Genomic DNA, 26,830 nt, shown 5'->3' with positions numbered 1-26,830 from the left:
AAATCTCTCACTCCTGTGTGACATAGTTAAAATGATCCAACCCCCGATGTGACACCACTGTATTGATGGAAGAATTTTTCTGAGGACCTAGCTACCTCCTCTTGGAGAGGTGGATAAAGTACAGTGACAGGAGAACTGTTCCTGTCACTGTAGTGAATGTCTGCACAGAAGCACTACACTGTTTCTAGTAAAGACGTAGGGATATTTTCCTACATCATAGATATAATAACAACTTATTGTTTTCAATATTTTGTTGAAAAATTTTACTTAGTTTCAATTCTTTGTAAATTGGGTGAGATCTAGGGTTTAATCCAAAAAGCTCCTTGAAGTCAATGGAAGGATTCCCATTGCCTTCAACTGATAATGAATCAGATCCTTGATGCTTAAATGTAACTGCTGCAGACATTAATGGGAGGTACACACAAGCCTCAAGGATAAAAGAATACAGCTCATGTAGAGTTCTATAACAGCAAGAAACAGATCTACGAAAGATCCATGCAGGAGATTTCATGGCATTGTTTAAAGAACATTCTTTATAGTATATTAGAAATGAATGTCTTTCAAGTTATAATGGCCCTGATTTTTATTTTTATATTTTTTGCCATTCAATGTACGTGACATTTACTCAAGACTGTTACACATGGTTAATATTTTCTGTGGATGAGACTACATTTAATACAGGCTGAGTGGTTAAAATGAACGGAGCCATTCTCAGTAGAGCAAAAAGAAGCATGTTGGATGTGAAAATCTAAATTGTTTCTCTCTTGGATTTTCAGAACTGAATAAATGTGGCTTCCACATGGATTTTCTACAAATAGATTTCATGATGGTTTTCCAAAATTGCTTATTAGATGTGTAATTCTCAAGAAAATTGTAGATATAACTCTACTTAGAAACAAGCACTTGGGTCTGCTGGCAATTTATTGTTTTAAATACAAGCAAGAGTTGTTATAGGGAGCTCTGTAGCCAATCTGACATGATGACCTGTTTCTATTTACTTCTTTGCTGACTGAAGATTTTCAAGGGTGCCATAATAGTCTACATTTTATGTACAAATTGCAAAGTATTCCCCCTGCTATCTCTTGTTTGAATTCCAGTGGGTTCCTAACATTGCAACTGGCTAATTCGGACTTTACATTTATTCATGAACTAATCCATACTTCAGAATTTATAATTTATAAGAACAAGACCAGGATGATAGTTTTGGATGAATTTAGAAATCAATGAATATGTATTACAATTAGGGCTGTCAATTAATCGCAGTTAACTCACGTGATTAACTCAAAACTATTAATCATGATTAAAAAAATTAATCGTGATTAATCGCAGTTTTAATCACACTGTTAAACAATAAAATACCAATTGAAATGTATTAAATATTTTGGATTTTTGTCTACATTTTCATATATATTCTGTGTTGTAACTGAAATCAGTGTATGTTATTTTTTATTACAAATATTTGCACTGTAAAAAAGATAAAATAAATGGTATTTTTCAGTTCACCTCATACAAATAATGTAGTGCCATCTCTTTGTCGTGAAAGTACAACTTACAAATGTAGATTTTTTGTTAAATTACTGCACTCAGAAACATAAAAATGTAAAACTTTAGAGCCTACAAGTCCACTCAGTCCTACTTCTTTTTCAGCTAATCACTAAGACAAACAAGTTTGTTTACATTTACAGGTGATAATGCTGCCCTCTTTTTATTTACAATGTCACCAGAAAGTGAGAACAGACATTTGCATGGCACTTTTGTAGCTGGCATTGCAAGGTATTTATGTGCCAAATATGCTACACATTTGGATGCCCCTTCGTGCTTCGGCCACCATTCCAGAGGACATGCTTCCATGCTGATGATGCTCGTTAAAAAAATAATGCATTAATTAAATTTGTGACTGAACTCGTTGTGGGAGAATTGTATGTCCCTGCTCTGTTTTACCCGCATTCTGCCATATATTTCATATTATAGTAGTCTCGGATGATGACCCAGCAAGTGTTGTTCATTCTAAGAACACTTTCACTGCAGATTTGACAAAACGCAAAGAAGATACCAATGTGAGATTTCTAAAGATACCCACAGCACTCGACTCAAGGTTTAAGAATCTGAAGTGCCTTCCAAAATCTGAGAGGGACAAGGTGTAGAGCATGCTTTCAGAAGTCTTAAAAGAGCAACACTCCAGGGCAGAAACTACAGACCCCGAACCACCAAAAAAGAAAATCAATCTTCTGCTGGTGGCATCTGACTCAGATAATGAAAATGAACATGCATCCGTCCGCATGGCTTTGGATTGTTATTGAGCAGAACCCATCTCAGCATGGACGCATGTCTTCTGGAATGGTGGTTGAAGCTTGAAGGGACATACGGATGTTTAGCATATCTGGCATGTAAATATCTTGCTACGCCGGGTACAACAGTGCCGTGCGAATATCCATTCTCACTTTCAGGTGACATTGCAAACAAGAAGCAGGTAGCATTATCTCATGCAAATGTAAACAAACTTGTTTGTCTGAGCGATTGCCTGAACAAGAAGTAGGACTGAGTGGACTTGCAGGGTCTAAAATTTTACATTGTTTTATTTTTGAATGCAGGGTTTTTTGTACATAATTCTATATTTGTAAGTTCAAATTTCATGATAAAGAGATTGCACTACAGCAGTTGTATTAGTATTAGGTGAAATGAAAAATACTATCTCTCTTGTTTTTTTACAGTGCAAATACTTGTAATACAAAATAAATATAAATTGAGCACTTTGTATTATGTGTTGTAATTGAAATCAATATATTTCAAAATGTAGAAAACATCCAAAACTATTTAAATAAATGGTATTCTATTATTAACAGTGTGATTAATCGCACCATTAATCGCAATTAATTTTTTAATCACTTGACAGCCTTAATTAAAATGAATTGTATTGCAAGGCATGTTTTATAAAGGAAGACCAATGTTTGTAATAAATGTTAGTGCATTCTCGGCTGGTGTACACTAGCCTTATTTCATAGGTGGCTGTACTGCAGTCAGATGTAAGTATTATCCTCAAAAACTCATAGTCTACTGAGGACTGTTGCACTAGTCAGAGTGATCATGGTTGGTGGCGTTGCCCCAGGCATCATGTAGTGAAGTTTCCAGATATGGCTCAATTCTGTGATCCCTACGGGTGGCACCAAGTAGGATCAGGACATACACTCCTTTGTGCATTGATGGAGAGTTTGAGTGCATGTTGTGCTGGGATGTTTTTGTCACTCCTGGCAATATGGCCAGAGATTGTGCAACACTGCTTTTGAATACAATGAGTGATTGAAGGAAGGCCAGATCTCTGTGAGATCATGACATTGCACAAATTCAAACAACTGTATGCTCAGGATTTGGCTCTGACCGTGCATATGGAATGTCTCTATCTTCTTTAAGCTTGCCTATAAGAGAGGGCAGGTTTCTAACCTGTATTGCAATTCAGGTTGAACATGGGTTTGATAGATTCTAAACTTTATCTTAGCACAAAGACTTTTTTGCATCCATAAGCAAGACATTGACTTCATGCAGGACACAGTGAGACCTATTCATCAAAACATCCAGTTTGCTGTGACCATTGAAAGTCTGCTTGCAGCAGAAGTAGATGAACTCATCACTGCTCTCACAATACTCTGCCCTACCTGTATTAGAGTTTCTGTTGGCCCAGCTCTGAGGTTCTGGGCTTGGGCTTCTGGCATGAAACATTCAATCCCACAGTGTGGCCACCATCTTGAAGAGCTTGGAGAGTGGAGTTGAAATTCTATGGCTTCTCCACATGCAAGATAGCATCGTTGTCACAGTCTTGGTCAGAGAACACTTGACCAAACTTGATTCTGATGTGTGGGGTGGCAAATCCTAATATACAGTCAATAGCTCAACAGAATAGTGCCAGGGTGAGAATGTGTCCCTGCCGCATACCTGAGTTTGTGTAGAAATGTGGCAAAAGCCAGGAACCAAAGCACGCTCTCGCTCTAGTAGCAGTTTGAAAATCATGCACCAGTTTTATCAGAACATCTGGAACATCAGCTCCTTACAGTGTGAGCCAAAGTGCTTAGCTATCAATCAAATCAAAAGCCTTTTTGATGTTGATATATGCCCCATAAAGTGGACTGTTAAATTTTTGGAGTAACTCAGGCAGAAGCTGAAGGGTAAGGACAGCATTCATTTTTGACCACTGAGCTGTGAAACCTGATCGCGATGAACGATGATTTAAGCATCATTTTTTTTATTTAATTATTAAAAGCTTTCAAAGTGTGACTGAGATGACAAGCAAAGAGAGGGTCAAACTTAATCATTTTGTTAAAAGTCTTCAGAACAGAGCCCATGTCCAAATTTAATGAGTGTTGGCCTATTTCAATACTGGACTGAACTGGAACACCAAATCAAATGGCCACTGAACTTCTGGGAAATTCAATTTCTGGATCTGAGCATCCTTATTTCAACCCTCTTTTAGGCACAATCAAAAAACAGGTTAGGGTATCAACCTTCCTCGTACAGTGGACATTTGTACAATGTACTCGTCCCCCATTTTGTTTGAAACTTTGTGCATTTTGTATTCAAGAGAAACCCATATGGGTTTTGCCCCACAGGGCAGGGGGTGTGGGGATTCTGTCACTTGGGTGGGGGATGGCAGCTTGGAGCTGGGGACATTGGGGCTTGTGACTGCCACACTGTCCCATAGGGCAGCTTCTGCCAGGGCTGGGGGCACTGGGGCTCAGGGCAGCTTCTGCCAGTGCTTGGGGCTCGTGCTTCAGCCCCATGGGGTGGCTTCTGCCAGGGCTCAGGGTGCCTGAGCTCGAGGCTTCAGCCCCGGGGATGGGGGTGCTGGAGATCGGGCTTTAGCCCAGAGTGGATGGCTCCGGCTTCTGCCCTGCAGGGTGACGGGGTTCAGGACTCCAACCTTCAGCTGCCAGGCTCTAGGGCTCCCAGTGGCCCAGCTTGGCAGATGCCCTGAAATGGCTCACAGCCCCTCAGTGGGCCACAGACCCCCAGTTGAGAAACACTGATATAGGACTCAATGGAATAAGGAAATGCACTGTGGGTTCCCCTTGACACTTAATGTCACTTTATTTGACAACTGAGCTGAGAGGGAGGATGGAAAGGGGGGAGCTGGCTAAGGCATAAGGAGGCTTCTCTGCAGAATCTATATATTCCAACTCCTTTTTCTTCTGTATGGGGGAGAGGAACAGATATAAAGATTCTGCTCAAATATGTGGAGTACTCTGCAGTCTCTGGCCAGACTGCGTAGAATGTATGGGAATGTGTAGCATGGCTGGATGTGGTTTAAGCATTGTTTCAAGCCGCAGGGTAACTATGGTTAGTTTCCAGCTAATATACGGCCCAGTCAGGTATCCACTGGCATCAGTTACAGTCTTTCCATTGACATCAGTTGACATTGAATTGAGCCTATAGCAAAGGTGCTTGAGGTAGATTGCATTACATTTTGATCTCAAATAGCCTCTGAAATAAACTTATCAGCTGCTGGTCTGCAACCAACTATCACTTTATTATGTTGGTTTTCTTTACAGCACACAGACTTAAAATATGTGCATAATTTTTAAGGTAGAGTGACAAAACCTGTTTAGCTTTCTATATTGTGATTTCTTTAGCTTTCTGTATTGTAGCTTTCTTTTTTTTTCTTTTTTTCTTTTTTTTTAGCTTTCTATATTGTATTCAAAGCTGGAATTTTTTTAATCACCATTAATATGAAAATACTGAACCACCGCTTCCTTCTACCCTTAGCAATTATTATCATAATTTCTACCCATTAACAAGAAAGTTGGAAATATATAAGACCATCTCTTGATCTAGATGTCAAGCTCCAGAATTTACAGCCATTTATGCCATCTGGGAGTCTGATGATGATCCAATTTGTATTAGCAAAAAGAAAAGGAGTACTTGTGGCACCTTAGAGACTAACCAATTTATTTGAGCATAAGCTTTCGTGAGCTGCAGCTCACTTCATCGGATGCATACTGTGGAAAGTGTAGAAGATCTTTTTATATACACACAAAGCATGAAAAAATACCTCCTCCCACCCCACTCTCCTGCTGGTAATATCTTATCTAAAGTGATCACTCTCCTTACAATGTGTGTGATAATCAAGTTGGGCCATTTCCAGCACAAATCCAGGTTTTCTCACCCCCCCCACACACACAAACCCACTCTCCTGTGTGTGTGTGTGGGGGGGGGGGGTTGAGAAAACCTGGATTTGTGCTGGAAATGACCCAACTTGATTATCATACACATTGTAAGGAGAGAGATCACTTTAGATAAACTATTGCCAGCAGGAGAGTGGGGTGGGAGGAGGTATTTTTTCATGCTTTGTGTGTATATAAAAAGATCTTCTACACTTTCCACAGTATGCATCGGATGAAGTGAGCTGTAGCTCACGAAAGCTTATGCTCAAATAAATTGGTTAGTCTCTAAGGTGCCACAAGTACTCCTTTACTTTTTGTGAATACAGACTAACACGGCTGTTACTCTGAAACCAATTTGTATTATGTATTACAAACTTAATAAAGATGTCCCAAAAGCAAATGGATAATACAACACAAAATAGGTGTCACAGACTTCACCCATCATGTAAAAAATCTTAGAATCAGTGCACTGAATGCACTGGAAATTCTACACAAGTGTTACTTTAATTATTTGGGGGAAAACACTATGTGATGGAAGTACTGTATGTTTCTCTTCACCTTTGGACACTTAGTATACTGGATGCTTAAATGGTGTATCAATATATATTTAATCAACGTGACAGCAAGGCTTAATCCTAATTGGTGAAGAACATGTTAGTTAACAGAGACGGAATGGTTTGTTAATCTGTCACTAAGCAAGAAGATGCACATTACTTGTAGCACTGACTGTTCAGCTTTCAATAAAAATGTACTGAACGTCACACTGCTTGCTTTTCTGTTACACTCAGAGAGCTCTGCGGTTGACTGCAAAAGCTGCATCTGGAACTTCTAGACTGTGAATAGGCCACCTTATGAACGTAGCATGTATAATTGGCTCCCTGATAATAATTAAAGCCCCAGTTCAGCAAATCACTTAAAGTGGTGCTTAAGTTCCGTGTTGAATAAGAATGGACATAAGCGTTGCTTAAGTGCTTCACTGAAAGCACTTGAAAATGAAAGTCCTAATGAGTTCAAGTTGTAATACATACTTTTATTTATGCACATGTATTCAAAATGTTCTGAGGGAGCCTTTCAAAATTTTACCAGCCCGCTCACCCCCAGTGAGTAGTTTTTGTTTTTTGTTTTCTGGAGACTTGTTTAGAGGGATGAATGGGTGCAATATTATTTGAGGTTTTAATTATCTTCAATCATTGTGGTTAAAAACAAGTGAGTATTTTAAAGCTATTGCCAGCAATTCCATGAGAACAACCCACAGAGGCAGGAGAAATCCAGAACTGCTATTGCACAATGTTGCAGATGATGAAATTTCTATCCTGATTTCATCTGGAGCATAAAATGACTTGTATGTTTGTTATATAGGTATGATTATTTACTGCTGCATTTGAAGGAATGCAGGTAGATGCATATTTTAATCAAAATTGGGGGAAATTTTACAAAAAAAAATTCATGAACATATTTTGCAAATTCTCAATCAAACTGGTCACATTCATATCTATTCAGAATTATTCATGCCAGCAAAGTTTGGAAAATAATCATTTTTTTACCACAAAGAGAGAGAAATTAATTTAATGACAAAACAAGATTCTATTTCAGGGAGAAACTGAAAGAGTTTACAAATGTTAGGTCATCCAACCATTTAGTGACTCGGGAGCAACATCATGTTGCATCTAGGAAGAGTTAGGTGACCAATCACATGATATAAATAGTGAATCGTGAATAGCAAATACATGAATTATTATAGCAAAGTTAATGAGAAAACATAGGCTAAAAATAGTTTACAGAAGTAAGTTGTCAAACAAATGCTAATAAACAAATTCATAACAATCTATATCCATTTGCAGATAGTTCACAAACAGAAAAATATGGTAATTTCACTGGAGTATGAATTTTAGGCCTGATCCTATTCCGGGTTAGTCCTAAAATGTATGAACATTGCAAGGAATCTGATCTGATTTTATTACTACCAGGGAAGTTTTGCAGTGTCGTATTTCATTGATAAAAATTCACACACACGCATCTCTAGTGTATTTTTAAGAGGCATCAAATAGATTATTAACAACCACTGGGAAAGTCTTCTTTCTTGCTTTCAACTTTGGTTGGGTTAGGCAAATATTTGTGAGCACTACCATATTCAAGAGAGATGAAGGGGAATTTGAATAAAACCTGTAGATTGTGCATCTTTGAGTCTAATTTATGATATCCCAATGAAAAAATAAACATTAAATACATGTCCTACCTGGTTGTTGCATTATATATTCTTCCGTTAAATTATAGCCTAGAGAAAACATATTTAAAATTCATATCGCATTCATGCATTTATCCTGCTCAGATGTAATCCGTAAATGGTATGTTTGCTTTTCCAATGGCCACAATAATATATAATCACTAAGCAACAATGTTATTTACATCTTCCCTTTAGGGGCCGATGTTATCAATTTTGATGGCCATGCTGTGTTACCGTACAGATTCAGGAACAAGAAAATGAAAACATTGAAAGACGTCATCACTCTGAAATTTAAAACCTCTGAAAGTGAAGGTGTCATCTTCCATGGTGAAGGGCAGCAAGGAGACTATATCACCCTGGAACTGAAAAAAGCCAAGCTGGTCCTTAATTTAAATCTAGGTATGCTTATTCTTTAAAAATCATTTTAGGTACATAATTTAAATCCAAATACCATTCTCCTTTTTTTCCTTCTTCTTTTGCTTGTTGTTTTAAGCAGCACCTTATAATCAGATCATCTGGTGAAAATGCTGAATCCTTTCCTGTATACAGTATTTTTAAATGAGTGTAGATTATGTCTTACTATGGATGCAGAATGTCAAAAATATGAAAATGAAACCACAAATAGAAACACAACAAAAAACAGTGACACCTAGAAATGCAGTGTTCCCAAAAATGACAAGAGAATCTTATTCTTGGTTTAGGGCATACATGGTGCTGGTTAGCTTTACAGAGATTCATTTACAGTAGAAGCAAAATGGCTGTGGGAGAGAGGGAGCTGATCAGCAGTACTGGGGGAAAGGCCAGGTGAATTTAAGAAGACTTGGGAAGCTGCAGAGAAAACAGTGAGGGGCCCTCACTGAGAAGCCATGGGCGAATGCCAAGCTGAGGTCCAAGATACTGCCTTGGAGAAAGTATAGCCAGAGAGGAGGTAGAGTGACAGCTCCGGGCTGCAAATGCTTAAGGAGAAATCATGGCCCTACTTAAGTCAGTGGTAGAACAGGATTTCACCCTGAATGTCTGATATGATCTTCAGATGTGCGTGTGGAGGGGCGGGAAAACTTACCGATCTCAGGTTTCAGAGTAGCAGCCGTGTTAATCTGTATCCGCAAAAAGAAAAGGAGGACTTGTGGCACCTTAGAGACTAACAAATTTATTTGAGCATAAGCTTTCATGAGCTACAGCTCACTTCATCAGATGCATTCAGTAGAAAATAAGTGGGGAGATTTATATACACAGGGAACGTGAAACAATGGGTGTTGCCATACACACTGTAAGGAGAGTGGTCAGGTAAGGTGAGCTATTACCAGAAGGAGAGCAGAGGGAACCTTTTGTAGTGATAATCGAGGTGGGCCATTTCCAGCAGTTGACAAGACCATCTGAGGAACAGCAGGCGGGGGGAGGGAATAAACATGGGGAAATAGTTTTACTTTGTGTAATGACCCATCCACTCCCAGTCTTTATTCAAGCCTAAATTAATTGTATCCAGTCTGCAAATTAATTCCAATTCAGCAGTCTCACGTTGGAGTCTGTTTCTGAAGTTTTTTTGTTGAAGAATTGCCACTTTTAGGTACATGGCAGAGGGATACAATTAACTTAGGCTTGAATAAAGACTGGGAGTGGATGGGTCATTATACAAAGTAAAACTAGTTCCCTATGTTTATTTCCCCCCATGCCCCACTGTTCCTCAGATCTTCTTGTCAACTGCTGGAAATGGCCCACCTTGATTACCACTACAAAAGGTCTGACCGTCCATCCCACCCACCCCTCCGGCTCTCCTGCTGGTAATAGCTCACCTTACCTGATCACTCTGCTTACAGTGTGTATGGTAACACCCATTGTTTCATGTTCTCTGTGTATATAAATCTCCCCACTGTATTTTCCACTGAATACATCCAATGAAGTGAGCTGTAGTTCACAAAAGCTTATTCTCAAATAAATTTGTTAGCCTCTAAGGTGCCACAAGTCCTCCTTTTCTTTTTACCGATCTCAGTAACCTGATGCCAGTGTTGCTAGATCCTATACTCTAAGCAATGTGAGAAGACTATTGGGCCACTTTGGGGAGCTACTTTTCATATGGGCCCACCCTTTTTGTTAGCTTTGAGATTGGGAAATTAGTAGGTTGGTTTTCATTTTGTATTCAGTGAATAATCCATCATATAGCTAATTCTGTGGCAGGATTTAAGGAGACCTTAGATGATGAGACTAAGAAGTGTAGGCTGTGTTCATAAAATCTGAGCACTAGAGTGTCAGAGTCAGATACAGGCTCTGTCTGTAGCCAGTTGCCTCATTAAGAAGTTATCTATATATTTATTACTACCGAGTCCTGCCTCTTTCCTTCTGCAAGAGGTATTACAGGCTTCTGAGCAGGTTGGTTTGTAGGCTGAGTTATATAAAATAGTTTTGCTCATATGAGAAGGAAAGTGTGTATGTGGCTTTAGATTCATTTTTTCTTAAAACAAATGCCTTTTAAAATGAGGTTTCATGTAACTTTTGCCTGCTTCTCTTGCAGTCATGTGAACAGTAAATTATTCTATTCATGTATTATTTACAATGCATATTAATTATTTCCACTAGCATTTTCTATTCTGCTCCTTTTTCTAAAGATCAACAGTACAGGCAGATGCTGATGAGGACAGCACATCTTCCTGTAGCACTAATCTATTTTTAACAAATTTCACTGCAATTATAACCCATTTCAGTTTTGTTATATTTCTCAGCTCAGCCAGCCTGAATAATATATAATAGCTTCCATACCTTTGCTTGTCTGGGGTGTGATTATACAGTCTGAGGAGATAGGGGAGGGAAAGATCTACTAAGACTCGAAGTCTGAGTTCCAGCGATGTTTAATGTCAAGAAAGTTTCAGCTCCACAAATAGATTTAGATTATGCTTCATTCAAAACATGGAAGATTGTGTGAACCCTAACTAACATAGCTGTGCCACCAGAAGTGCCTGCTTTAGATTCAGATATAACTGTGCTTTTGCCAGTATAGCTTCTTTCCCTTCTGGGGCTGGAATAAGCTTTACCTGCAAAAAGCACAGTTTTTCTGGTATAAGTTATATTCACAATAGGAGTGCTTTGCTGTTATAATATGTCAGTATGGGTATAACTGCAGACCCTTCCAAGTGTAGACATGGCCTAAAGCTTTTCTCTTATCAGACCCCAAGGGCCAACTCCTCATCTAAGTCAGCATAGTTCCACTGAAGCTTGGAAACTGGCCCAAAGTCTAAATACTCTAGTGAAAGTGACAGCGAAACACTTTCTAGGGCTCAAACACAGAAAATCTCTGATTGAAAACAATTTTATAACTAACTAAAAATGGATATTACTATCATTCTCCATCAAACATTTTCTGTTATCAGTAATTACTTATATACCTCACAAATTAGGTATTTGGTAAATGACCTAGCTAAATATATTAATGGCAAAAACTCCCAAATGAACCGATCTTGACTTCACAGCAAAAATGGTAGTGGTTATGCAGCATGTTTCATGTGAAATATGATACAGCAGGATGAATATGTTTCCTAAATGACACTGAGTGTGAGTTAATCATCTGCTGCTCTTCTATCCTCTCCGTCTCAGGTAGCAACCAGTATGGCTCAATTTATGGTCACACATCCGTGATGACAGGCAGCCTCTTGGATGACCACCATTGGCACTCCATTGTCATAGAACGTCATGGGAGGAACATCAATCTAACACTGGATAGGCACATGCAACATTTCAGAACCAATGGGGAATTTGATTACCTGGACCTGGACTATGAGGTACACAGTGACACCTGTTGCTAGTTCTCCTTCATATCAGCTCTTTAGAATAAAGCCAAATGGGGAACCAACAAACAAAAAGGCGATACAACTTTGATGTCCATACACCAATGAAAGATGTATGGAGAATAAGCTGGAAGAACTGGAAGTATGAGTACATAAACTAGATTAAGACTTAATTTGCACCAGAGAGATTTGGTAGGATAAATCTCATGGCTGGAATGTTGGTTTAGAGGAGTATAGCTTGGTCGGGAAGGATAGGCAGGAGGAAAAGGGAGGAGATGTTATGCTGTACATCAAGAATACATGCACTGGTTCTGAGGCCCAAAAGGAGGGGAGAGACAGACCAGTTGAAAGTCTCTGAGTAAAGATAAAAGGAGAAAAATAGGGTGATGTTGTAGTGGGGGGTCTATTATAGGCCACTAAATCAGGAAGCAGAGGTGGATGAGGCATTTCTGGAACAAATAACAGAAATATCTAAAACACAAGATCTGGTTGTAATGGTGGAATTTAACTACCCGGACATCTGTTGGGAAAGTAATATGGCAAATCACAAAATGTCCAGTAAGTCCTTCGAATGCATCAGGGACAACTTTTTGTTTCAGAAAGTGGAGGAAGTAACCAGAAGGACAAGCATTTTAAACTTGATTCTGGACCAACAGAGAAGAATTAGTTGCAAATCTGAAGGTGGAAAGCAATTTGGGTGAAAGTGATCATGAAATGATAGATTGCATGATGCTAAGGAAAGGAATGAGTAAGAGCAGCAGAATAAGGATGATGGATTTCAAAGAAGCAGACTTTAACAAACTCAGGAAACTGGTAGGTAAGTTCCAATGGGAAGAAAATCTAAGAGATAAAAAGGTTCAGGAGACCTGGCAGTTTATCAAGGAGACAGTATCCTGGTGCAAAGGAAAGATAGAAAGAATAGTAAGAGTCCAATATGTCAGCACCAGGAGCTGTTTAATGACCTGTACATTAAAAAAAAATCCCGCAAAAAAAGGAAACAAGGACAAATGGCTAAGGAGTACGAAAGAATAACAAAAGCATGTAGGGACAAAATCAGAAAGGCTGAGGCACAAAATTAGTTGCACCTAGCAAGAGAGATAAAAGGCAGTAGGAAGAGATGTTATAAATACATGAAAAACAAGAGAAAGACTAAAGAAACTGTATGTCCTCTATTTAGTTGGGAAGGGGTATTAATAACTGATGACATCAAGAAGGCTGAGGGGATTAATGCCTATTTTGTTTGTCTTCACTGCAAAGGTTAATGGTGACCAGACACTCAACACAATTAATATGAACAGCAAGGAGGGGGAGGTAGAAAGCCAAAATAGGGAAAGAACAGGTTAAAGAATATTTAGATGAGTTAGATATATTCAAGTTGGCAGGACCTGATAAAATTCCTAGGGTACGTAAAGAACTAGCTGAAACCATCTCGGAACGGTTAACCATTATCTTCGAGAACTCATGTGGGCAGGTGAGATCCCAAAGGACTGGAGCAGGACAAACATAGTACCTATCTTTAAAAGGGAGAACAAAGAAGACCCGGAGAATTACAGACCACTCAGCCTAACTTCGATACCTGGAAAAATACTGAAACAAATCATTAAACAATCAGTACATAAGCATCTAGAGTTGGGTTATAAGGAATAGTCAGCATGGATTTATCAAAAACAAATCATGCCAAATCCACCTACCTTTTTTCTTTGACAGGGTTACTGTCAGTGGATAAGGGAGAAGTAGTAGACGTGATATGTCTTGTTTTTAGGAAGGCTTTTGACACAGTCACACATGGCATTCTCATATGCATACTAGGGAAATGCAGTCTAGATAAAATTATTGTAAGGCAGATGTATGAGTGGTTGAAAGACTGTACTCAAAAAGTGGTTATCAGTGGTTCACTGTCAAGCAGTGAGGGTGTATCCTGTGGAGTTCTGTGTGGGGTCAGTCCCGGGTCTGGTAAAATTCACTTCTTTTTGTAATGACTTGTAAAATTGTATGCTTGTAAAATTTGAGGATGACACCAAACTGGGGTGCGGGGTGGGGGGTGCAAGCACTTTGGAGGAAAGCATTAGAAATCAAAACAACCTTGACAATTGGAGAATTTGTCTGAATTCAACAAGATGAAATTCAATAAAGACAAGAGCAAAGTCCTTCACGTAGGAAGAAAAAAATCAAATGCTCAGCTACAAAATGGAAGAATAAGTGGCGAGGTGATAGTACTGGTGAAAAGGTTCTGGGAATTATAATGGACAACAAATTGAATATGAGTCAACAATGGGAAGCAATTGTGAAAAGGCTAATATCATTTTGGGGTGTATTAATAGGTGTGTTGTATGTAAGACATGGGAGGTAAGTATCCTGCTTTACTTGCCACTGGGGCCTCAGCTGAAGTACTGTGTCCAGGTCTGGATGCCACACTTTAGGAAAGACGTGAAGAAATTGGAGGGAGTCCAGAGGAGAGCAGCAAAAAGTGATAAAAGGTTTCAAAAACCTGACCTATGAGGAAAAGTTGAAAAAACTGGGCACATTTAGTCTTGAGAAAAGAAGAAAAGGGGACCCGATAATAGCCTTCAAATACATTAAGGGCTGTTATAAACAGGACTGTGATAAATTGTTCTCCATGTACACTGAAGGTAGGACAAGAAGTAATGGGCTTAATCTGCAGCAAGGGAGATTTAGGTCAGATATTAGGAAGAACTTTCTAACTATAAAGGTAGTTAAGCTCCAAGGGAAGTTATGGAATCTCCATCACTGGAGATTTTTAAGAACAGATAGGACAAACACGTGTCAGAGATGATCTAGATTTATTTGAGCACAGTGGGCTGGATTCGATAAACTGCTGTGGTCCCTTCCAGCCCTACATTTCTATGATTCTATGAACTTTAGCTTTTCTGCTACATTTTATGGCATTTATTTTAATCAGTGCTTTTAGTTCTTAGATTCCCTCTAATTTTCTACAAAGCTCTGTAGTTCTGTTAATTTTGAAACTCAGTTCCCCCAATTATCTTCTAGATCCCAAGTCTGCCAAACTTCAGTGCCTGCTGTTAGACTCATCTCTTTTCTCAGGCATTTATTTATTTATTGGGTCTTAGAGTGTTTACATTCCTGCACGAGTAATGTTCGTGGGCTTTTTAAAAATATCTTTCAGTACTTAGAGATTATGCTGACTGCTTTAACAAATTATTAAAATAAATACACTTTCCTTAACGACAAAATGTAAAATACAATAAATAAAACTAAAAGAACTGTAAGTGCCCCAAAGTCTATTATCTCATTCCAAGTGACCAGCATGCTGCTGATCTAGGAGGCTTGTGTTCAAGAATAGAAATAGGGGATTGGTTTAACCCGCTGACCTTATCTTGTGGCAAAGAAGGCCAAGTAGAAACATGTTACTAATATAGGCCCCAATCCTGCACCTCTTATCAATGGGAGCTTTCTCACCAATCGAAATGTATTCTCTGTAAGAGACAATGGGAAGGGAAGATAGAGAGAGAAATGTGTTTCACTTCTGAATTCAACAGTAAATTTAATAATAATAATCAGAAGTGAATGAAGAATTTATAGCAAATAAGTTTTAGATTAATCTATATCATGTTTGTACTTGATTACTGCATGACTTGTATTGTCATTAATTTGTTCATTGTCCTAGACTGGTAGATGAATGTGTGCAAATGTGTTGAAGCCCATAGGCTGCTTGTGGGATCTTCTGTATATTTGTCTATTCGCTACTTGTTGTTAGTTATTTGTGGTATTTGATTGGTTGGCTGAGTCACACAGAATTGTTTCTGTCCTTGCAACTTTTATAAAAAGTAGTACAAATACTTCAGTTATGAACCTTCGTTGAACCCATATTTGAATAAATATTTCTGAGATTCTCTTTTTTTATGAATATTCTTTTGAGTGAGAAACATTCATGTGAATATTTGAGGGAAATGACTTAAAAGAGTGGCAAATGCCATTGAAGTAAATTAATGGTTTCATTCAAACAAATGTTCATGAATGCCTTTTTTCAGTACTCATCCAGTTCTAACAAAAGATAATTTACACTTATAATTAGGGTTTTAAAAGTACTAAACACTTAAATTATACCTCATAACAACCTTGAGAGGTAAATATTATTAAAACTATTTTTTCAAGCAGATAAATTGAAAGCACAGTTAGGTTAAATGAGTTGCCTAAGTCTGCACAAAAAGCAAGAGGCACAGATGGGAATAACCAAAGTTTTCTGACTCCCAGTGCCTTGATCTACAAGCTAGAATACACTCCCTCCTCCCTCCCCCAAAGGTAGGAATACATCTAATGTTTACACTCCAGTTAAACACCTGCAGCTAGCCTGTGTCAGCTGACTCTGGTTCACTGGGCTCCGGGTCTGTTTAATTGTGGTGTAGACATTCAGGCTTTGGCCGGAGTTGGGCCCATGGGAACCTGTGAGTGGGGATGGTCCCAGAACCTGGGCTCCACTCCGAGCCTGAATGTCTGAATCACAATTAAACAGCCCTGGAGCTTGAGACACATGAGCTCGAATCAGCTGGCACAGGCCAGTTGTAGGTGTTTAATTGCAGTGTAGATATGAGGCCTGAATCTCTGTCCCTTCCAACAAGTAGGGTAGTTTCTCAGGAGCAATCCTCTGGGGTATGTTCTGCTTTGTATGTGTGTGGGAAGCTCCTCATCTCTGATGGAAGTTACATGAATACATCAAAGAGAGAATATACTTTGAATTTGTTTCAGTAATTCATATAAATGTCAGTAGTAGCCCTGAACTGTCTATCTCCTTTCCTCTCAATTAACACTGTCTTTTTAGTGTCTCGTTGTCATACACCACATTTAAATGTGCTGCCCTTATGATAAACTAATCATAGGTGATAAAGCTGAGAGAATCAAAACTACATTTCAAATGGAGAAACTATTTTTTAGGTTTCTCTCTTTCAGAAGAGATAAGCCAGCAAGAGAAATTGGCACTATTTCTAATTACGCTGTTAATGCAAAAAAAAAAAAAAATAAATAAAATAAAAAATCCATCAATCCCTCTGAATTTGTCATCCTGTCTGGTTGTCTCCTTTTTTCCTTCACTTTTTTCACAATCTTTTTCTTTTCCAGTTTCCTGCTTTTTTTTCAAGTGCATAAATACTGGCTTAGCAAAGAATGTGTTGCACCAAATAAAACATTAAGGGTTTGATCCTCAGCTGGTGTAAACTGTTGTCATTTCATTAAAGTCAACAGAGCTTAGTCACCAGCTGAGGACGTGGCCACAAGATTACATGAAGGAGCCCATGTGAGCAAGTTTTAAAGCCTTTGGTTTTCAGATGCATTGCATTGAGTAGGCTTTAGTTCTTCTTAAATGACTCAAGGATCTTCCCCTCTTTAAGATGGAAAAAGAAATGTTCAAAACATTTTTTAAATAGATAATGTTCCCCTTGAGTTTCCTTTTCCTGTTCTCAGTAATACCCAATAGAATTGACAAAGAATGATGTTTGAAAACTTATTTCTGGCAAATTCCAGAGGCAGTGTCTAAGACAGGGATCGGCAACCTTTGGCACGCAGCCTGTCAGGGAAAGCCACTGGTGGGCCGGGACGGTTTGTTTACCTGCAGCGTCCACAGGTTTGGCCAATTGCAGCTCCCACTAGCCGCTGTTCGCTGTTCCAGGCCAATGGGGGCTGCGGGAAGAGGTGGCCCGGCCTGACGGGCCGTGTGCAAAAGGTTGCCGATCCTGGTCTAAGAAGTTTGTGTGAGCATTTTTGGGAAGGAGTGTACTTTGGTATATTATTGGTACCATCATCTGTTTAATATAAATACTGGGCTGTCAATTGCACTGTTAAACAATAATAGAATTCTATTTATATAAATATTTTTGGACGTTTTCCACATTTTCAAATATATTGATTTCAATTACAACACAGAATACAAAGTGTACAGTGCTCACTTTATATTTATTTTTTATTATAAATATTTGCACTGTAAAAACAAAAGTAATTGTATTTTTTCAATTCACTTAATGCAAGTATTTTAGTGCAATCTCTTTATCATGAACATTGAACTTACAAATGTAGAATTATGTACAAAAAACAACTGCATTCAAAAATAAAACAATGTAAAACTTTAGAGCCTACAAGTCCACTCAATCCTAGTTCTTGTTCAGCCAATCACTCAGATAAACAAGTTTGTTTACATTTGCATGAGATAATGCTGCCCACTTCTTGTTTACAATATCAGCTGAAAGTAAGAACAGACATACTCAAAGCACTATTGTAGCCGGCATTGCAAGATATTTATGAGCCAGATGCACTAAAGATTTACATGTCCCTTCATGCTTCAGTCACCATGACAGAGGACATGGGTCCATGCTGATGATGGGTTCTGCTCGATAAAGATCCCAAGCATTGCAGACCAACACATGTTCATTTTCATCATCTGAATCAGATGCCACCGGCAGAAGACTGATTTTCTTTTTTGGTGGTTTGGGGTCTGTAGTTTCTGCTTCGGAGTTTTGCTTTTTTAAGACTTCTGAAAGCATGCTCCACACCTCGTCCCGATGAGATTTTGGAAGGCACTTTAGATTCTTAAATCTTGGGTCAGGTACTGTTGCTATCTTTAGAAATCTCACATTAGTACCTTCTTTGTGTTTTATCAAATCTGCAGTGAAAGTGTTCTTGAAATGAACAACATGTGCTGGGTCATCATCCAAGACTGCTATAACATGAAATATATCGTAGAATGGAGGTAAACCACAGAGTAGGAGACATACAATTCTCCCCCAAGGAGTTCAGTCACAAATTTAATTAGTGCATTATTATATGAATCACCATTAGAGGTTAGAGAATGATTCTGAACAAATAATTTGACTGTCTCCCCTACCTTGTTTACAATTTTTTCTGTGATGGATATTTCTTCCAATTCAATTATTATTTGATATATTTCTTGTTCCATAGCTTGTGAGTGAGCAATTCATGGTGAAATGTCTAGAATGGGATGAAAGGTCACATGGTATGCTTTGTTCATATAGGGATGAATGTTGGTCTCCAGGGTGAATATTAACAATTACAAAATCAAAATTTGCTTTCTTCCATTTTTTGCTGGGCTTATTTAAATTTACTGTTTGGGCAAACAGTAGTGCTAGCTATCTCATTTGCTGTGTGTGAATGTTCAGGAAAACAAATACATCTGCAGCATATTTGTTTTAAAATTCTAATATATTTCCCTCCAGTTACTATCTACAGTCTCTTGTTTGTTTTCAAAGATAACCTTTGGTGGCATGCCTTTTTCTGGGAAGCCAAGTTCAAATAGCAGGAAAAACTTCAAAGGCTGTATGGAAAGCATCAATTACAATGGTAATAATATCACAGACCTTGCCAAGAGGAGGAAATTGGAACCTTCTAATGGGGTGAGAACTTTTTCATGATCAGCTAAACTTCTGACAAGTAATGGAGCATACATAGATAGTGTGACTCTGTGTGTAGCTGATACCCATGTGATATATTGTAGTAACATGATATGATAAATAACTTTTATCACATACCTGTGCAGTTTACCACATACTTATGAGCACATTACTTTACCCCTTTGCCAGCTTCTCATGGGTCTTACTCCAACATTCCAAACTGGTGGTGTAGTTTCAGACAGCTGCTATTTAAAAAAAAAAACTGATAACTTTCTCCTTTTCTGGTTGGATATTAATTCCTGAGCCAGTGATAGCTTTCCTAGATGTAAACATGTCGTGGCTTCAAAGTGTAATCTCTCATGTCCCTAAAGAGTTAGTAGTGGGGATACCATTGGAGAGAGGAGATTCTCCACTTCATCTGGCATTGGCTTCTAGCCCTGGAAGGCCTCAAGATATCAGACTTTAAAGTCATGTTGTTTTATAAATAGAAAAGCTATTTTGGAGGTAGTTTACATTATATTAATTTCATTTTTTTCTCTCCCTTGGAAGAACTGCACAATGGTACTCATGAAAACGAAATCCTATGTCTTTACCAGAGGAGGGATACAAGAACTAGTCCCATTAATATTTTTAAGTCTGTAAAAAAATTCCTAAAATAGCTTTTCTGTAATATATGTGGCACACATGGAATACATGGTGTTGTAGTGTAGAATAAATGTTTTACTGTCATGAGTCCAGGATGACCTGCCTACATCATTCATGGCTTCCCTCTTCATAAGCATTGTAACCCTCACAAACTCCTGCCAATAATATCTTCATACAACATCATGAGCATTGTAACACTCACAACATCATGTACTCTTTATAAATACACATGCATATGTGATGGTGATGAAATCGTATAAAATTCCTAATTAATCTATACATATTGTATATGGTTTTAATATTAATATGCTGATATAAAGTATCTGAGGAATATGGCTGAGTGATCATGACTGCGGGAATGATAATTTTGAATTTTCTGATTTTCATCTTAAAATCTCTGAAAAAGCTAAACTTTAAACAGTAACACTGTTTTGCACAAATAGTACATTTTGTTATTTCTACACCAAATTTCTTTAGACATGACAAAGACATTAAGCATGATGTGCATGCCAGGTATGAAACTCTGCTTCAGTATAAGAGTTCTAAAACCCAACCATCCTGAATCCTTGAAATTCCTCCTGTTCTTCAGGGGATTTCCTGCCAGACATGGTGAAATCCAATTAATAATATTGAATTCCTGTGAAAAAAGATGCTCTGTTTTCTGTAGGATATGTGGGATTTTAAGTGTCCCACACTGTACAGGACAAATGAGCTAAGCAACACACGTTATATGAGAAATCTTGCCAGATTTTCAATTGGGTGCCTAATTCAAGCCTGATTTCTGAATCCCTGTTAAGGAAGGGTATTTATATGTGTGCTTAAGTCCAATTTAAGTCAATGGGATTTAAGTCCATGCTTACATGCTTTCCTGGAATAGGAACAGTTTTAAGTATGTTACTTTAGTGCTTTCCTGAATTGGGGCCCCAGATAAGTTGCATGATTCTCAGAAGTGCTGAACACCCAATGTCAGTCCTGTAACCTATGGGTGCTGTGGGTTTTCAAAACCTTTAGAAATCAGACTACTTATTTAGTTGCATAAATAGTGACAGGGATAGATGAGAATCCCTCTTCTTTTTTTGGTATGAAATTATATTACAGTGAGATCCACAGATGTAGTATTGTTATTCACTAGTGCGTCATCAAGAGTCTATTGCAGGCTCGTTTAATTCGATGGTTCTTTTGATTTCCAGTTCTAAGAATGACTATAAAAATAGAAGTGACCTTTGTTTTCAGTAGAATTACTTACACTGCCTCACCTCTGCAAAAACAAAATCAATTTTGTTCTAATTAAACCAACATGGATTTTTATGTTCCTTGCAAAAGCTTTTTTGCTCTTCTTCCTCAGCCTGATTTAGCATGAAAACTTGGGTTTTGTTGATGATACTATTATTAACCATGTCCATTCTGGTGATGTCTAGGCATTAACTAAGATTGAGCTTCCATTGTAGTAGGTGCTGTACAAACGCAGAGTAGCAGAGAGCACATGCCATGGCAACCTTACTATCTAAGTAGACCAGACAGACAAAAGGTAGGCAAAAGAGATATAATACAAGCAGAATGGTCAGTGTTAGAGCTGGGCAGGAAATTGTTTTCCTGTCACACTTAAACTGTTCTGTGTCGGGGTGAACCTGAGACTTTTCAAAGCTTTTTTGCAAAGAGAGAGAGAGAGACCCACCCCAGATTATCCAAGAACCAGGTGGTCCCAAGTGAGTGCCACCATCACCACACTATTCTGGAACAGGTCCCTCTCAGCCTCTCCTGTTGAAGTTGTTACACTTTGTATAAATAAATATTTATTAGAGCAGGGACTTGAACCAGAAATTCCCACATCAGTGCCCTAACCACTGGATTACAGAGTCAGTCTCTCTCTCTAGCCCAATAAATATTGAATGATTTATTTAAAAAATGGAACAGCTCCAACAAGAGTGATTGGGGCAGAGACTGACTCTGTAAGCTGGAGGTTAGAGCCCTCCCTTGGAACGTTGGTGACCTAGTCCCTGTCCCTGTCCCTAATCAGGGTCCTGGGTCTTCCACATGCCAGATGTATGCCTTAATCACCAAGTTCTTGGCTGTTCTGGGTTTGATCTTGCTCTCTCTCTCTTTCTGACCAGAAATGACATCCTGGACCTGAGACACCTTCCCAACTGAAGTTTCATTTTACTGGTACATCAGCAAATCAGCATTTTCTTACAAAAATCTGTTTTGTTGAAAAAATCCCAACCAGCTCTAATCAATGTTATGACAGCAAGTTTAATGTTGCTTCCACTATTGGCGGGGGGCGGAGGAGGAGGGAGGGAGGAAGGAGGGAGGAAGGAAGGGTTAGCTAGGAGGAAATTGGCTAAATAGAAAGTCAAAGGAAAGGGAGAGGAGTGATGAGAACAGAGTGGGTGAGAAGGAGGGGAGAAAGTATGAAGGGCAGGTGTGGACTGAGGCTGAGGTGAAGAGACTGTGCAAGAGGGGACAAGGAGTGGGTTGGAGCAAGCAGCCAATCAGTGCAGGTCAAAGAAAATCCAGTCAAAACCATAGAGAATATCAGTGTACATCAGTCCCTGTTTAAACTGTTTCCACAGCTGCTCTCCTGACTTCAGTCTCTGCCTGGCTCCTCTTTGCAGTTTCTTTCCCCAAGGCTATGTTGTGGGGGAAAGAGAAAAGATGCTGCATAGGTGTTCATGCTTGGATGATGGAGGGAAGGGCCTCTCCCTTGCACAGTTCTTGGCCTGGAGGGTGCTGGGGGGGAGGGTGTGTCCAAGGCTGAACCCCATTTTACCCCTGTCTCTCCCCCACCAATGCAGCAGGTTAATCAGCTTAACCAGCTTCTCCCGCTGCTCTGCTAGCTTCAGTCTCAATGCATAAGCTAAATATGAAGGGAGTATTTTTTTTATTTAAACTGTGTGCTTTAGACCAGCATTGTGTTAAGCCTGAAGATGAGTAAAAATCTATTTTTATAAAAATAATGAATGAACACTTGATAAAATGTTAGCAGCGGGATATAGGCTTTGCAAAACAATCCGTTCTGAGTTACCTCTCTTTTGAGAATATGTATTCAGTTTATAGTTCTGTTCATTTGGAAAAGGTTTTAAAAGGCAGTTGTTTTTCCAGCAGCGGTGATGCCTGGATGTGGGTAGGAAAAAATGTAAATGTAGACTTATAAGTGTAAATTTAGAGTTAATTTACAATATAGGGTAAAGATCATAATGCAAAGCCCAAGCTGTCTAACTTGAGAAGCTTCCACTGTTAGTCTTCTAGCATACTGTTAATAATTTTGCAATAAGAACAAAAGTCTCAACATAAATGCACGGTATATATTTGACTTTCAGACTTCAGTGCTGGATGAGTACTTCAGCAATTGATTCTGAACCTAGTCCATAGAAAAGGATCCATTTCTCTTTGAAAAATATGAATCTCGTTATTGTGGCAAACTTCAGATGAGTTCTAACTCTTTTCCCAGCTCTAGTAGACCATCTAAGTGAACTGGGCTTTACATAAAAGAGTAGTTTCCTGATGATGTACAGTCATGGAGGGAAATAATAATCCAGTTTAGATTAAGTTGAATATCTCAGTAGAGAAAAGATCAGATCGGCTAACTGACAGAGAAACATGAAGAGAGTTATACCCTAGAATTATATGCTTCTTCCACAAGTAATCCTTTACACTGTTAGCATTTAGGAATACATTATCTCATTCCTGTGTAAGGGATTTGCATACATTCACACCCATTAGCAATTGTGGGAGTTACATATGCAACTCTCCCATGCATTAGAGGCAAGAGAGATTTAACGGTTCAAGACAGAATGTCAGTCAGTTGTGAAAGCCAAGGCATCTTTGTCCTGAGGAAAATCTCAGTTCGTCACAGTAATAAAGCAACAAGAACTCTTAAATGCATGATACGTGTGCCACAGACTGCTGATTAATTCACTAGGTACTAGGACAAAACACTTAGAATGCTGCCTTGTGTACCTGGTATGTCACCATTGAAGTGCCATCACAGAATGTCAGCTCTTCAGAGACACTGTGGTGCTCTGTGTCCATGCAGGACTAACTTGTCTACACAGGAGTAGTTACTTCCAGTTAATTGGCAGTCAATTAGTTCAATGTAGTTAACATATTTGCAAAGGCTAGTCTGGATACTCTGCAAATTTTTGTTCCAGGATACAAAATTTGTGATTTACCCTAGGGCTCAGCCTCGCGGATTCTGTGACAAATGTTCGGGGATGTTCAAACTAATGTTTACAAATGTATTAATTAACTTGGGTAAAATTTCAGTCAATTAAAATCTCAAAGTGAAAATCTCTAGGCAAGCCCACTGGGACTCGCTTACAGTAAAGCAGTGAAGATGGTCCTTACCCTTTATCAGTTAGGTGTTTTTCATGCTCCTCATTCATGCTGTGAATTAAAAGCTTCAACAACTCTTTGAAACAGTGAAGTCCCTAAACTCTTGAATATAATGTTGTGTGATCTATTATATGTTCCAGATGTGTGTTACAATGATACTGTAACACTGGGATTGTAATAAAGGCAGACACTGGTCTTTAACATGTTCAGAATAAACACTTTTATTTTTTTTAAGCCCCAGGGTGTCTTACATAGTTAGAACTTCTGTGCTGATGACAGCTAAATAGTAAATCTGGTAATTATACTGCCCTCTAGAGGCAGGATGCCAGGCCGTATAACTTTCTGGCACTATGTATAATGTCAATCTGATACGTGGATTGCATCTGTAAAAACTTCCAATTTGAATACTATAATGCCACAGAAGCTGCTTACTTTTAAATTTGTATCTGGCATGGGAGCACTGTGTACTAGCACATAGGGGATATGTAAGTGAGGGGAATCATGCTCTTCCCATGATTGGTGTCTGTCTGCTATAGAAGAAAGTCAGTGATATTTTAGGATTTATTTTTCTTAAAAAAAAAATTAAAAAATTAAAAAAAAATTAAAAAATCATTTTTGCTCCTCAGGGGATTAGTAATGACATGCAAAGTTTGTCACTGTTAGGTCACCATATGTAATTCATCCCTGGTCAGTAATCTTTACATCTAAACATATGTGCTTATTTCATCATCATAACCTGTCTCTCATGCATTTTAACATGCAAAACGCCCCACACATTTACTTCAGTTGAAGTCTCATAAATAAAATGAAGCTCATACTCAGAAACCACACATTTCTAGCACTATTTATGGATGTAGAAAAGTTTAAACACTGTATTTAAGTTTGGGATTTTGTCCTGTTTGTTTTTGTTTTAGGGAAACTTAAGTTTTTCGTGTGTGGAACCACATACGGTGCCTGTCTTTTTCAATGCTACCAGTTATCTGGAAGTGCTTGGTCGCCTGAATCAGGACCTGCTTTCAGTCAATTTCCAGTTTCGGACCTGGAACCCCAATGGACTTCTCCTGTTCAGCAACTTTGCCGATGGATTGGGTAATGTCGAGATTGACCTGACTGAAGGCAAAGTCAGTGTTCACATCAATGTCACCCAGGTGAAGAAGAACCGAATAGACATCTCATCAGGTAAGCAGATTTTCAGGGTTTCAGGTTTATTGTAAGTCTCACAACAACCACAGTGAGTTCAAAATTGAAAGAGTTTTATCCCTTGGACTTAAGTTCCAAATTTAACAACATTTTTTATTGTAGATTAATGAAATCCTTTATTTTATGCTTTGATGAACGAGAGGTGGAAGATGTGAAAATGGTATTTTCTTTTATAACTTCCTCTCGTCTCATCCTTAGTATTCTCTACCTCATTTTGTTTTGAATAGTTGTGCTAAGCAAACATTTATAGTTGGTCTAAGGACATTTCTCAAGTATTAAAGTATGGTTATGCTACATTTTTCCTTTCTAATGGCTATTGAGTTTTCTGTCTTTTTATCCCTTGCTCCATTATCAAAGCAGCATTTATTTTTCCTTCCTCTCAAAGGGCAGACAGCATAGCCATTTCAAAGGTTGCTGTCAGTCTGATCTGTCAGTATGGAGATTGGAACCTCTCATGTTCATTCAACCTTCTACCTCTTCATTTCCCCAGAGACCATCAGTGGGTACATCTATAGTGGGGAAAATAATACATTTGAACTAATATGGTGAAAGATACTATTTTTATCTTAGCGTGGATGAGGGCAGTCATGTTTAAAAAAAACATGGTTAACCTTAGAGTTGGGTTAGATTTGAAAAGTAATTATCCAATGGTAAATCATGACCAGCTAGTGTACTTTTAAACATGGTTGTCTTTGTCCATCCTAAAGGCAGTATTGTGGGCAACATTGTGTTAGTTAAGCTATGTCAGTCAACATATTTTCTGATGTGATGCATTTTCCCAGTAAAGATATGCCCAACAGTGTACCTGATCATTGTCATGGTGAGCTAGGTTACCCAAGTTTGCTTTCAAACCCAGGTGCTCTGTATGTCAGTGTGATACATTTTCTAGAATTGAGGTCAGGCTAATGCCAGATATGATATATAGCTATTAATTCACCAAGAACTTCATAGACTTAAATTTGAACTTTTTCGGGGGAGAAGCGTGGGTCATATACTTTAATCTTCACCTAACATTTCTGTTCTGTCAGTGTTCGGAGGTTAGCATAATGGGGAAAAAAAGAAACCACTTTTCATAGATAACCTATCTGAAGTGTACTAGCTGAATATTCATGCTGTACACAATTAATAATT

General features: G+C 38.5%; 1 protein-coding gene across 14 annotated transcripts in view; it reads left to right on the top strand.

The window, feature by feature from the left end:
• Window positions 1–26,830, top strand: part of CNTNAP2 (contactin associated protein 2) — a 1,665,145-nt gene that overhangs the window by 786,543 nt on the left and 851,772 nt on the right. For all 14 annotated transcript variants that reach the window (XM_073332778.1, XM_073332790.1, XM_073332779.1 and 11 more), the window contains exons 5-8: window positions 8,569–8,772; window positions 11,959–12,143; window positions 19,382–19,525; window positions 25,414–25,678. In XM_073332778.1, the coding sequence (XP_073188879.1) occupies window positions 8,569–8,772; window positions 11,959–12,143; window positions 19,382–19,525; window positions 25,414–25,678 (798 nt within the window). The remainder of the gene's footprint in view (window positions 1–8,568; window positions 8,773–11,958; window positions 12,144–19,381; window positions 19,526–25,413; window positions 25,679–26,830) is intronic.

The sequence above is a fragment of the Lepidochelys kempii genome, chromosome 2 (genome assembly GCF_965140265.1).
Source record: "Lepidochelys kempii isolate rLepKem1 chromosome 2, rLepKem1.hap2, whole genome shotgun sequence".
Classification (NCBI taxonomy): Eukaryota; Metazoa; Chordata; order Testudines; family Cheloniidae; genus Lepidochelys; species Lepidochelys kempii.
Note: the sequence above shows the minus strand (reverse complement) of the source record. Positions and strands in the feature narration are given on the sequence as shown.